This window comes from Pelodiscus sinensis, chromosome 5, assembly GCF_049634645.1.
Source record: "Pelodiscus sinensis isolate JC-2024 chromosome 5, ASM4963464v1, whole genome shotgun sequence".
NCBI lineage: Eukaryota > Metazoa > Chordata > Testudines > Trionychidae > Pelodiscus > Pelodiscus sinensis.
In genome coordinates, this window is record NC_134715.1 from 56,968,207 (window position 1) to 56,982,274 (window position 14,068).

General features: G+C 40.8%; 1 protein-coding gene across 2 annotated transcripts in view; it reads left to right on the forward strand.

Moving 5' to 3' along the window:
* Positions 1-14,068, forward strand: part of LOC102455426 (uncharacterized) — a 112,397-nt gene that overhangs the window by 40,049 nt on the left and 58,280 nt on the right. For both annotated transcript variants that reach the window (XM_075930095.1, XM_075930096.1), the window contains 2 exons: positions 1,002-1,108; positions 6,381-6,492. In XM_075930095.1, the coding sequence (XP_075786210.1) occupies positions 1,002-1,108; positions 6,381-6,492 (219 nt within the window). The remainder of the gene's footprint in view (positions 1-1,001; positions 1,109-6,380; positions 6,493-14,068) is intronic.

A 14,068-nucleotide genomic window follows, 5' to 3' on the forward strand; every position in this document is an offset into this window, starting at 1 on the left:
GACAGTCTCCTAATTAACGAGGTGTTGGTTATTTGTAGGCATAGTCTCCACCCTCTGTACAAAATTAACTGATTGGCCTTGTATATTTTTTCAGTCTTTCAGTATTAGATAAAGATTTCTAGTTACATAATGTTAGAATAAAAAACTCTCATGGTGGTCTCTGCCTGGGAACAAACTTTTCCCTCAGGTTTGGGGGAGGGGAGAGTTTCAGTTGTTTTTGAACTCTAAAAATAAATTTAAGTAATTAAGAGGATTTCTGATTAGTCACTGATAGAATTCAGATTGCTTTGTTTTCCAGAATCAGATTTAAGTAGTGCGTTTTCTTCATTGAGGACTAATCATTGCAATTTTTATATTAAAAAAATATAATTTTAAAAATAATAAATATATTCTAAAAATGACACTGAATAAAAAAGGCATTACATTTCATATCAAAAGCACTTGAATTCAACATTTGAAGGAACTAGCAAAAAATTTAGATACATAATATTTATATTAAGAAAAATAATTAAAATATGAACTCTCATGTATTACAGGATAGTAAAATAGTACTAAAATTAATTGTACATAAGTCAACAGGACATTTCAAAATAGTTCTTTAGAGACATTATTAGGATATATACTGTAATGAAAATGTTAATGATAAAATGTTGGGTGGCCTTACTGAATTTTTGTTCTGAAAAATCAATGTGACATTAATCAGACTTATTTATATTTGTATGTATTAGTTTTGTGGAATTGTTTACTCAGAATCTCAGATAACATAATGAATGGGCAGGTATTTTGCTTACATAATCCTCTCCACAATAAAACAAAAACTTAGACCTATGAGGAAAGTTCTAAATATGTATAGCTGTGTTAAGTGGAGGGGCGTGCCAATAGAGTAAGTGTGTTTGAAGGGTAAAGGAAAATGCAGGAAGAAAAAATATTTAGAGAAAATATGACTTTTACAGTAAACTATGAAAAATCTTTCTATTCATTTTATAATCTTTAATTACTAGGTAAATGCCACTTACCTGGATGGTTTTAGAGCTACAGCTGTCTGCACAGTGGTAGGGCCAAAAGCAGTAGAAAAAGGAAGACGAACTGCAGAAAGCATTCTGAAAAGGTATTTATTAGAAATATGCTTTATTTTTGTTGTTTAAATTGGAAATCAAAATATAATGATAAATTGTATTAATAAGCTGGCAGTCTTATCAACTAGTAGATATCCTCAAATATTGCATTCTTTTACATGGAAGGACATCTCAAGATATAAATGATGTAAATTATAGAACCTCTTTTCCTTTCTCCATAAAATCGTTATGCAGCTACAAAATACTAGTGACATGATTTATCAGCAAATAGATTGTTTCTGGATGTGCAAGAAGTGAAGTGAATAACTTGCTAACTTTGGACCAGGGCCCAGTTTCTGTCTTAAGGCATCCTAATGACATTTTGGAACCTCAGAACAGTTTTCTTATTTTATTGAACAAACTTTAAAAACTATTGGTCCCCATCCAGAGGTCTGGGCATATATCTTCCCATACATTTAAAAATCTTAACATAAAGGACTGCCTATAAAAGATACCTGCTTACACCTGAACAAAAAGGGGATTAAATAAAGGTCTAGAAGTTTAGTGCATCTTAGCTTTCATAGACCAAGGGCAGAGAAGTGCGTTGTACAGTCAGTGACCCCTCTCAGAGAATATCCTTTTCTTTATATTGAAACTCCATCTCAAGTGATTGGTTCTGCCAACTCAACTGATTTTGGTTCCAACTCAACTGATTTTGGTTCTGCCAGAATGAGACTGGGACAATCAGTCTCCCAGGTAAATAGGTGTTTATATACACAGAGAAAAAAGCCCATAGTAGCTAGCATTTGTTACTCCACATTAACTCCCACTGTGGATGGACACTTTTACAATGTGCTAAGAGTGCCATTTTGCACATTAGCTTTAATATATGATGCACAAGTTAAACTATCTAAAGGAATTTGTAGTGCTCAGTAAGAGTATCTACAGGGGATTCAATGCGGAGTAGCTAGTACACTTCAAATTCATGCCCTAAATTATTGCTAAATTTCCTGTGTGCAAAGTCTGAGGTCTCAAACTCTTAGGCATTTATAGATTAAAACCAACTTCTTGAATTCTGTCCAGAAATGTATTGGAATTCAGTGCAGATCCTGAAGTGCTGGGCTAACACGCTTTTAATATGCAACTCCACTTAGAGTAGGTCTACATTACTGCTTAAGTTGATGTAACTTACAGCACTCAGGAGTCTGAAAAAGATACCCCCTTGAGCGAATCAAGTTACAGCAACTTAAGCACTGTCCACACAGGTGCTGTGTCCCAATAGTCTAATTTATGTCAATCTGGGAGGTGGAATAATTATGCCAATGGGAGTGCTCCCCTGTCAGCACAGAGTGTCTTCAGCAGATGCGTGACAACAGTGCAGCTACACTGCTGTAATGCTTCTATGTAAGCTACCCTTAAAATGCCACAAACTGGTCATTCCTCCATTTTAACTCAAAAACGGGTGGATGGATTAAAGTGCCTGTCAAGTCAGGACTGAGCTAGCATTTACAGGAAGCCCAGCTAAGAAACAAAGCCATAATTCTGCTTTGGGTAGGAACTCTTTAAAGTAGCAATGCTATTGGGGCTACAATAAAATGACTGCAAGTCCCACAACAAAGGTTGGGTCAAAGGACACACAGAACATAGCTATGTACTGAAAGCTGCTACAGAACATATTTCAAACTTAAGCACCTGAATTTTATAAGTATCTGTTTACTTCATTGGGTGCAAGATTGCTCAGTGGATCAAAAAAATGTTGGCCTCTTGTTTTTAGTGTCATGCCTGATTTTAGAATCCAAGTTTGCTCATGGCTTTGCATAAGCTAAGAATGATAGATTATCTTACATAAGAACATAACATAAGAACGGCCGTACTGGGTCAGACCAAAGGTCCATCTAGCCCAGTATCCTGTCTACCGACAGTGGCCAGCACCAGGTACCCCAGAGAGGGTTGACCGAAGACAATGATCAAGCGATTTGTCTCCTGCCATCCCTCTCCAGCCTCTGACAAACAGAGGCCAAGGACACCATTTTATCCCCTGGCTAATAGCCTTTTATGGACCTAACCTCCATGAATTTATCCAGCTTCTCTTTAAACTCTATTATAGTCCTAGCCTTCACCGCCTCCTCTGGCAAGGAGTTCCACAGGTTGACAACACGCTGTGTGAAGAAGAACTTCCTTTTATTAGTTTTAAACCTGCTACCCATTAATTTCATTTGGTGTCCTCTAGTTCTTCTATTATGGGAATTAATAAATAACTTTTCTTTATCAGCCCTCTCCACATCACTCATGATTTTATATACCTCTATCATATCCCCCCTCAGTCTCCTCTTTTCTAAACTGAAAAATCCCAGTCTCTTTAGCCTCTCCTCATATGGGACCCGTTCCAAACCCCTAATCATTTTAGTTGCCCTTTTCTGAACCCTTTCCAAGGCCAAAATATCTTTTTTGAGGTGAGGAGACCACATCTGTACACAGTATTCAAGATGTGGGCGTACCATAGTTTTATACAGGGGCAGTAAGATGTTCTGGGTCTTATTTTCTATCCCTTTCCTAATAATTCCTAGCATCCTATTTGCCTTTTTGACCGCCGCTGCACACTGTGTGGAAGTTTTCAGGGAACTGTCCACGATAACTCCAAGATCTCTTTCCTGATTTGTCATAGCCAAATTAGCCCCCATCATACTGTACGTATAGTTGGGGTTATTTTTCCCGATGTGCATTACTTTACACTTATCCACATTAAATTTCATTTGCCATTTTGTTGCCCAATCACTCAGTTTGGTGAGATCTTCTTGGAGTCCCTCACAGTCTGCTTCTGTCTTGACTATCCTAAACAGTTTGGTATCATCTGCAAACTTTACTACGTCACTGCTTACCCCTTTCTCCAGATCATTTATGAATAAGTTGAAAAGGATTGGTCATGCCTGATCTTATAGCGATCACTGGGATACGACTAGACTACAAGTTTTTGTTGAAAAAAAGTACGTAAAATGTGCTCCACATTTTGCATACCTTTTTCCAATTCTTTTGTCGGAAGAGGCTTTTCTGACATGTCGGAAAAAAACCCTCTTTCTGAAGCCCCCTTCTTCCTCATAGAACGAGGAATACAGGGACTTCCAAAAGAATGTGTTTGCTCTTCTGCAAGAAAAAGTGGAGGAGCAAATGCATTCCCTGGATGCGGCAGAGTTTTTTTTTTTTCGGAATACCAGAAGTATCCCGAAATCTCCCCCGCTCCCCGCAGTCTAGCCATACCCTGTAAAATCTCAGAAAACTTCTTTCTTATGTGTATTTCTCCGTGTCACTAGATGATACTATAGAGTGTTTTGCTACTTCTGAGAGAAAACACAGCCTCTGACAACAGTTTGAGGTGATTGCATTGAGAGGTTAAATGGTGTCCCTGGTTTGAGGCTGAGGAAAGAATTTGGAAGCTTTTAGACACAGGCACATTCAAACTGTACGTGCCACTGGGGTTTGTCTGAAAGAAATAAAGAGTTTTGCCACAGGTTCCAAGGATACCCCCAAGGCCTGTTCAAATTCCAGAGAATCCATAAGAGGCACATAGCTATATCTGCAAGTTGTAATTTATTCTAAAGTCTCTCTCCTGAATTAATACATCCACCAGCCATTTTGGCTTCTCCATCTCTCCATTCAGAGCAGCCTACTTTTGAGTCTGTGCTGATTGGCTACAGGCTTCCCAGCAGTTCTACTGCTGTGGTTTGTGGTGGGGGATGTGTCTCAAAGTCCAGGCTTCAGCCTGAGCCTGAACATCTACACTGCAGTTTTTAGCCCTGCAGCCCAAGCCCAGTTTGGTTCACCCAAGCTTTGAGACTCTGTGCCACAGTCTGTCATTGCAATACAGACATAGCCAAAGTGAGTCAGTAGCTGAGCTCATATTAGAACTCAGGAGTCCTTGGCTCTTTACTCTAGACTGTGATGTCTGGAATACTGTAATTCCTGTCCCTTTTTTCTCATTTCCAGTTGCTTTAGCATCTGGTAAAATTCAAATTTAAATTTTATGGCAGTTTGCTTTTAACTAATAAAAGTTATGTAAATACCATCTAAAATTAAATCCTAAATCTATCAAAAATAGGTCAACCTATGTTATCTGTGACTGCTGAAGATGATCTGCAAAGGAAAAATGGGTATATACTTTTTTTTAATGCATTATGAAGGAAGCTAGAAAGATGTTTTTCCACTGTTTTTTCCCCTTTCCTCTCTCCTGCTCGTTGTTAACCATAGACACATTGGGAAAGTCAAGTGTTGTCTTCCTGGGTATGTCTACACTACCACCCTAGTTCGAACTAGGGTGGTTAATGTAGGCAACCGAAGTTGCAAATGAAGCCTGGGATTTGAATTTCCCGGGCTTCATTTGCATCTTGCCAGGCGCCGCCATTTTAAAATGTCCGCTACTTCAGACTCCGTGCTCACGGCTACATGCGGCACGCGGCACGTTCCACGAGGAGTAATGGTAGTTCGGAATAAGAAGCCTAATCCGAACTACCTAGTCCGTGCCACGTGTAGCCGCGGGCACAGAGTCCGAACTAGCGGACATTTAAAAATGGCGGCGCCTGGCAAGATGCAAATGAAGCCTGGGAAATTCAAATCCCGGGCTTCATTTGCAACTTCGGTTGCCTACATTAACCACCCTAGTTCGAACTAGTGTGGTAGTGTAGACATACCCCCTGTTTTTAGTGGAAGTCTCCAATGGGAAGGAATATAGAGAAATGTACTTATAGCTTCTCAGCTCTTGACTGAAGAGCTGGGGATATTAAAAATTCAACAAATAACTTTTCTTCGGACTGTCCTTAGGCATTTAATACAAAGAGGGATTAACACAAAACAAGGAATTTTAAGTCTGAATAAAAATGCTTCCTCAATTCAGTCAAGTAGATTTCACTTCCTTGGTATTTGTGATATCATTCATGTATTTCTTAATTATTCATAGAGTTTTCCAGGAAGAACAAAGATAGGTGCTGAATTTCTAATGTAAAAGTAAGCAGAATGTATTAATGTTAATAACATTTTCAGCTTTCTTCATTTATCAGAATGAAGCAAATAAAAAAGTACAAGCCCATTGATTTTTCCTTTGCAGGCCATCTTTAGAATAAATTAAATAAACAGAAATTTAGAATCGAGATATCCAGACATATTTTGAGTATAACTAACTTGATATTAACACTATGATAGAGAAATAAATTTACCCAGAAAAGAAGTATTCAAATCCAGATTTAACTAGCACACAGAACTAAAACTGATGGCCTGCACTGTTACTGCATATAATCTTTTTGAAGCAGCTTGCTAATAACAAAAAATCTGTTGCAGGACTCGCCTTATTTTCAGTCAGCTTGGGTATGAAGACTACTGTTCAGTTAACATACAGCTCTTAGGTTCTGAAGAAACATATGGACCCCATGCTAAAAAGAAAACAGATGATGTAAGTATTAAGCAGAAAATTATGAAGTTATCTATTTTAATTCCCCCATGTTGTTCTCTTTATATAACTTTTAAGAAGAGTTACAACATCTTTCAAAGACTTTTGCACATTCCTAACTTTAGGTTCATGGATATACCCATGAACATCAATGTTAGTACTCAAAAATTAACTAATGAGTAACTCTTTATAGGATTGAGATATTTCTGTGTGATAAATACATAATTATGAAATCTAAAGAAACACTTTTCAAGTAATGTGTGTGAGTAAAGTAATATATGTCCAAGAACAACCCTCATAATAGTAGTGGGTTTTTTTATGTACCGTATTTTCCGGCGTATAAGGCGACTGGGCGTATAAGACGGCCCCCTAATTTTCTAGTTAAAACATAGGTTTTTGCCTATACTCGCCGTATAAGACTACCCCCCCTTAAGAGGCCAACCGGCAGTGCCCCAGCTGCTCTGTCCCAGGGTCCACAACAAAAGCCTGGTCTGCTGGGGGGGGCGCACTAGCTGTGCCCCCCCCCAGCAGACCAGGGACACGGGGAGCAAAGCCGCAGCGGCAGCAGGGTGCCACGCCTCTGAGGCTTTGCTCTGGCAAAGCCTCAGAGGTGCGGGACCCCGCCGCTGCTGCGGCTTTGCTCCCGGTGCCCCTGGTCTGCTGGGGACCGTCTCCAGCAGACCAGGGACACCAGGAGCAAAGCCGCAGCCGCGGCAGGGTCCCGTGCCTCCCCGGCTTTGCCAGAGCAAAGCCTCAGAGGCGCAGGACCCCTCCACCTCCCCGGCTTTGCTCCCGGTGTCCCTGGTCTGCTGGAGACGGTCCCCCAGCAGACCAGGGGCACCGGGAGCAAAGCCGAAGCGGCGGCGGGGTGCCGCGCTTCTGAGGCTTTGCTCTGGCAAAGCCTCAGAAGCGCGGCACCCCGCCGCTGCTGCGGCTTTGCTCCCGGTATCCCTGGTCTGCTGGGGACCGTCTCCAGCAGACCAGGGACACTGGGAGCAAAGCCTCTGAGGACGCCGGCAGCGGGACAGCCGCGGCGCGTCTGGGCTGTCCTGCTGCCGGCTTCCCCCGAGGCTTTGCAAAGCCGCGGAGGGGCTCGGGCAGCGGGGCAGCCCAGACGCGCCGCGGCTGTCCCGCTGCCAGAGCCCCTCCGCGGCTTTGCTCCGCGTCTTCCTGGTCTGCAGATCAGGGAGACGCGGAGCAGCTTTTCTCGCCCCGGAGTTCACGGGCGGTGGGACCGCGAGGTCCCGCAGTGCGTGTCCTCCAGGGAGAGAAAAGCTCCGTTCGTACCTGCAAGTCGGGGACTGCCTGTTTGTTTATACCTGGAAAATACGGTAACACATATTACATATATTTAAATTATATTGAAATACTTTAAAAGAATGTTAAGGTTACACAATTAAGCATTCATAATTTAGGAAATACCAGAACTAAGGTTGCCTTGTGCATATGCATTATGAGCATCTTTAATTACATGATAATGTGCTGTGTTTTGTGACATGTTAAATTCACATGTACAGGTTTGAATGATAGACACAGTGTGTGCAACTACCATGCATCTGCTGCAACTAATGGCATACATGAATGTCTATAAAAGACAGCAGTAAATCTTGAGTTAAGTCATACACTTTAAATATTTAAGTTGTGTGGCTTGTTCCAAAACAGTAGCATCTAATTCTTCTTTGTCAGTTGCAAAGTCTTGCAAAATTCCAAGATACAAAACTCAGTCTGTGAATCTGATGTGAGGAATGTGTCAGCATTGTCAAATTGCTGAGTACATATGTTTTTAGAAGACTAGAACATGTGTTATGTAGAAAGTTAACAGTCTATTTCTACAGTAGAACTAGGTAACTTATCACTGTAACTAGGGTTGCCAGATGGTTTTGACAAAAATTCCGGATACACTTGATCTCAGATGGGGCGGAGGGGGGGGGAGGGTTATCAGGAGGGGAGCGGGGCTGGCAGGGGAGATTGGGGGGAACCTGCCAGTGGGGAGCAGGGCTGGCCAGGAAGGCGTGGGGGGGAGTAGGGCTGGCTGGGGGGAAAAGCAGAGGGGAACCGGCCGGTGGGAAGTGGGGCTGGCCCGGGCGCACGCAGATCCCGGGACGCTGCTCATTATAATATCCGAATGCTTCATAAACCTTAATTTGGTGAGGGGTTCTTATAATCCCTGTTTTATAGATAAGTATGGAGAGTATAAGATCATCAGGCCTCATGGTCTCAAGTCAAGCAGCCAAAAAAATGAAGAACACTTGATTAGTTATCTGTGAAAAGGTTAGTTTACGTGACTTGCTTAGTGCCACATAGAAAGTTTTTGTAGAGATCAACATAGAATCTAATCTCTAGAGTAACATTCAGCTGCCTCAACTAAAGACCATCCTTTCTTTTCCTTCAGTCCCCTGCCTCATTCAGTACACATCTTCCACGTTTTGGGGGAAAAAAATCTGCAGTTGTCGTACAGATAATTTCCTTCAGGACACACCCTTATTCAGATCAATCCTGTGCACTGAATGAGGCAGGAATCCTGTGGAAAAATGTGACTGTAACTAGAGATATTGTCATAATGCATATGTCCAATGGGACTGAATTACATTTACACAAATACTTGACTTTTGCTTGCAACCTTGATGTTCTTGTAAAGCAAATTGCAAAATACCTAGAGATTGTATTATGTAGCACCATATTGTCACATACCTGGTTAATCAACAGGATTGTAACTCATGGATCTCTGGCACTTGAGCTAACAGAACCACTAATAGATATAGTAGATTGTCATCCTTTACGGAGACCAGCACTACAAGGTAATGAGGAACTTTGTCAATAGATTTAACGGATACCACTTTCCATTTCAATCTGTCCTTGACCCAGTTTTGTCTCTTCTCCTCCCCTGCCCAAGTTCCATTCTCCCCACCTAATCAATTCCAGTCTCCACTCCTCAGGCTTCTCATCTTAGCCTGAGTCTCCTTGCCTGGTCTTCTCTGTCCTTGTTCATGCATTCCCAGTTTCATCTCACCACCAACTCATTCCCCACAGTTTCCATGCTCAGCCAATCATAGAATCCTAGGGCTGCAAGAGACCTCAGGAGGTTATCGAGTCCCACCCCCTGCCCAAAGCAGGACCAATCCCAACTAAATCATCTCAGCCAGGATTTTGTCAAACCGAGACTTAAAAAATCTCTAGGGATGAAGATTTTACCACCTCCCTAGGAAACCCATTCCAGTACTTCACCACCCTCCTCATAAAATAGTTTTTCCTAATATCCAATCTAAGGCCCCCCACAGCAACTTGAGACCATTGCTCCTTGTTCTGTCATCTGTCACCATTGAGAACAGCCTCTCTCCATCCTCTTTGGAATCTGCCTTCAGGTAGTTGAAGGCTATCAAATCCCCCCTCACTCTTCTCTTCTGCAGACTAACAAGCCCAAATCCCTCAGCCTCTCCTCTTAGGTTATGTGCTTCAGCCCCCTAATCATTTTGGTTTTGCTGGATCCTATCCAATGCATCCACATCCTTTCTGTAAGGGGGGGGGGGAGGACAGAATTGGATGTAATATTCCAGATGTGGCCTCACCAGTGCCAAATAAAGGGGAATAATCACTTCTCTAGATCTGCTGGCAATGCTCCTCCTAATGCACCCTAATATGCCATTAGCCTTCTTGGCTACAAGGGCACACTGTTGACTCATATCCAGCTTCTCATCCACTGTAATCCCCAGGTCCTTTTCTGCTGAACTGTTGCTTAGCTAGTCAGTCCCCAGCATATAACAGTGCTTAGAATTCTTCCATCCCAAGTGCAGGACTCTGCTCTTGTCTTTGTTGAACCCCATCAGATTTTTTTTGGCCCAATCCTCCAATTTGTCTAGTTCACTCTGGACCCTATCCCTACCCTCCAATGTATCTACTGCTTCTCCACCTTAGTGTCATCTGCAAATTTGCTGAGGGTGCAATGAGGGTGCAATCCATCCCCTCATCCAGGTCATTAATAAAAATGCTGAACAAAATTGGCCATAGAACCAAGTCCTGGGGCACTCCACTTGACATCGACCACCAACCAGACATTGAGGCGTTGATTACTACCGGTTGAGTCCAACAATCTAGCCAGCTTTCTATTCACCTTACAGTCCATTTATACACCCTTAACTTACTGGCAAGAATACTGTGGGAGACTGTATTACAAGCTTTGCTAAAGTCAAGGTATATCACATCCATCGACTTTCCCATGTCCACAAAGCCAGTTATCTCATCATAGAAGGCAATCAGGATGGTCAGGTCTCACTTGCCCTTGGTGAATCTATATTGACTATACCTGGTCACTTTCCTCTCATCTAAGTGCTTCAAAATGGATTCCTTGAGGATTTCCTCCATGATTTTTCTGGGGACTGAGGTGAAGCTGACTGATCTGTAGTTCCCCGGATCATCCTTCTTCCCTTTTTTAAAGATGGGCACTACATTTGCCTTTTTCCAACTGTTGGGGACCTCCCTTGGTCTCCACAAGTTTTCAAAGATAATGGCCAATGGCTCTGCAATGTCATCTGCCAACTCACTCAACACCCTCGGATGCATTAAATCAGGCCCGATGGATTTGTGTATGTCCAACTTTTCTAAATAGTTCTTAACCTGTTCTTTCTCCACCGAGGGCTGCCTACCTCCTTCCTGTACTGTATTGCCTAGTGCAGTAGTCTGGAAGCTGACCTTGTCTGTGAGGACAGAGGCAAAAAAAGCATTGAGTACTTTAGTTTTTTCCACATCATCTGTCACTGGGTTACCTCCCTCATCCAGTAAAGGTCCCACACCTTCCCTGACCACCCTCTTATTGCTAACATGCCTGTAGAAACTTGTTTCCCTTCATATCCCTTATTAGCTGCAAATCCAGTTGCACTTTGGCCTTCCTGATTACACTCCTGCATTCTCGAGCAATATATTTATACTCGTCACTAGTCCTCTGTTCAAGTTTCTGCTTATTGTAAGCTTCCTTTTTGTGTTTAAGCTTGCCAAGGATTTTACTGGTAGCATGGCTTGAACACTGTTGGTATTTCTATCCAAGGAGATTGGATGGGGCCTATTGGGCCAAAGATTTTGTGGGTAGCATACACAGAGTTGCTTGTGATGGGAACTCTCAAAAATGTAAAAGAAGACATGGATTTTGACCCTTTTTCAGCCTCCCATTAGGCATTTATAGGTTACTGTAGCCCCTGCAAATCTGTAGGGTGGACAACTCTAATGGGAGATTGCTCTTCTGTAAGGGGGGCACCCAAACTTTTTTTGAGACTGAAGATGATAGAAATTTCTGGGGATGTTCCACCTACCCCGACCTTATGATTACCCAGAGTATATTAAAACTGAAAGGTATAAGGACTCATTTGTACTCCCTAGCTGACAATTCAGTTTCTGAGCCGTTAGCCCACAGAGCACTCTTTATAGTTGTGCAACTATTCAGTCTTCCCAGTGTCAAGTTGGTCAGAGAGTAACATTTTTTTTCAGAGAGTAACAGATTTCGGGAAAGTATGTTGGTTATTTGTATTGCAGTAGTACCAGTAACCCAAAGCCTCATTGTAGACTTTACAATGTAAATTTAAGATGAGAGAAAAGATATGTATATGGCAGACAGGATAGTAGGGAAACAGTTATGTGCAGCATAATTACCAACAATCACAGCACACTGTTAGGGTGCTTTTCCTCAGATTTCAGACTGTCTTCTGTAGTTCTGAAGCCAAGGCATGATGGAGATTTAGTCAGGCCAATATACTGTAGTTTTTTATATTTCCTATGATATCTGTTCTGAAACTGTTTCTTCTTCTAAATCACGTGCTGTAGCATCAACTAGTCTCTAATTTAGACATATCAATCACATTTTACATTGAGTGCATTTATAAATAGTTTATAAAGAAGTAATAAATTATTAAGTAGATGTTTAAGCATGTTATATATAAAGTATAGGTGGTTATAAGCAGCCATTGTACTCAGTAACAATTGATTAATCATCTATTGAAACATCTGTTAACTATTTATTAATGTATAATATACTGTTTATATGTATATTTTAATATAGGGCATGACTGAAATATTTAATTTTGTCTAGCTAGGAATTTTTGCTAAATAGGCAGCTGTTAGATTTTTAAACATGACCATGTAAGTCTGGCTGTTTTAATGGTTATGCAGGATATACTATATGAATGTAGTTCCAACTCTAGATTCAGGCACTGAACAGGACAGCAGCTTATTGTTTTTTAAATTGTTTAGCTTACTGTATAATCCTTTATCTGAAGGCTAGGAAGTAAGCATAAGGTTAAATGGAAATATGAAAGGAATATTGAAGGCCTGATATAGTCCAGAAACAGGAAACAGATGTAAATACGTAAATATTATACATTGCATAGAAATGTTTCCTACTAATTACCAGGCGACTTAATTGCACTAATTAAGTTCCTAGCTCTTGAAGTTGGGGATGTGAAGATACCTTCCTTATTCAAGATGAACTGGAGGCTACCACCTGTGCTATGTAGTAATCATTCTTAAGAAGATGCCCAAAGATTGCCCTGCTTGGTTTAATTGTTTTCAGTTATATAAATATGGTCAGACCACCTATTATTTGTACCCTTTCTAAAAGAGCTCCTTAAAGTTTGCCCTATTGACACACTGTCACATGTGATGGGAGCTATGAGAAATTAACTTTACAATTTCAGTTCTGTTTTGATGAATGTTAATAGGGCTTGTTTCCATGGGAAGTTAAGCCATATTAACTATTGGTGCCATATTTTCATAGTGCCACAATGTGGATTGAAAGGATATGAATTGTAGATAGTTCTGAAGTGTTGCACTGTAACTTTCCATGTGGACCCTGTTGGCACGAAGTAAAAAGTACTTGCTTTATTTTGACATAGTCTTGGGATTACATCAGACCTTTAATTAATACACTAAGATAGCATGAATTAAGGCCACTTAACTTCTAAATGGAACTGTTCACACAAGGGTTTATTGTGATTTAACCAACACACTTTAAAAATTACAACTTTACTTCATTTTGCTTAACTTTCCTGAATGTCCCAGTGTAAACCTGCTCTTAGAATAGGAGAGAGTAAAAATGTCCCAACTTTACAAGCAGGTAGTGTATTACTTCATGCCTGTATGAATCTGATATCTATCTGTGTTTATGAGCAAAAGGGGGGAAAAGAAAGTCAAATTATTATAATTTTATTTTGAAAACTCATGGTTGGGTGATTTTGGTTGTGGTGTAGCTGAATCATTGATCTTCATGTATTGAATGTGGTAAGTGAGTGAAATGAATGTATTGACTTGAACTCCTTATTTAGCAGGTTTAGATTGCTTAACAATGAAAGATGTATGAATTAATTTGTAAAAATTACCTCCTCATTTTCTCCTTCCCCTGCAACCTAGACACATTTGTCTTATACTCTAAGCATTTGCACACACCTAATTTCAAAATATTTCAGAATAGGTGTTATTTCTCATAGAATGAGGTACAGATTTCTGAATAAGCTGTCCATTATTTTGAAATTATTTCGAAATAACAGAATGGCTGTATAGATGTTCACATTGTGATTCATCCTGAGTGGTTTGTCTCCAC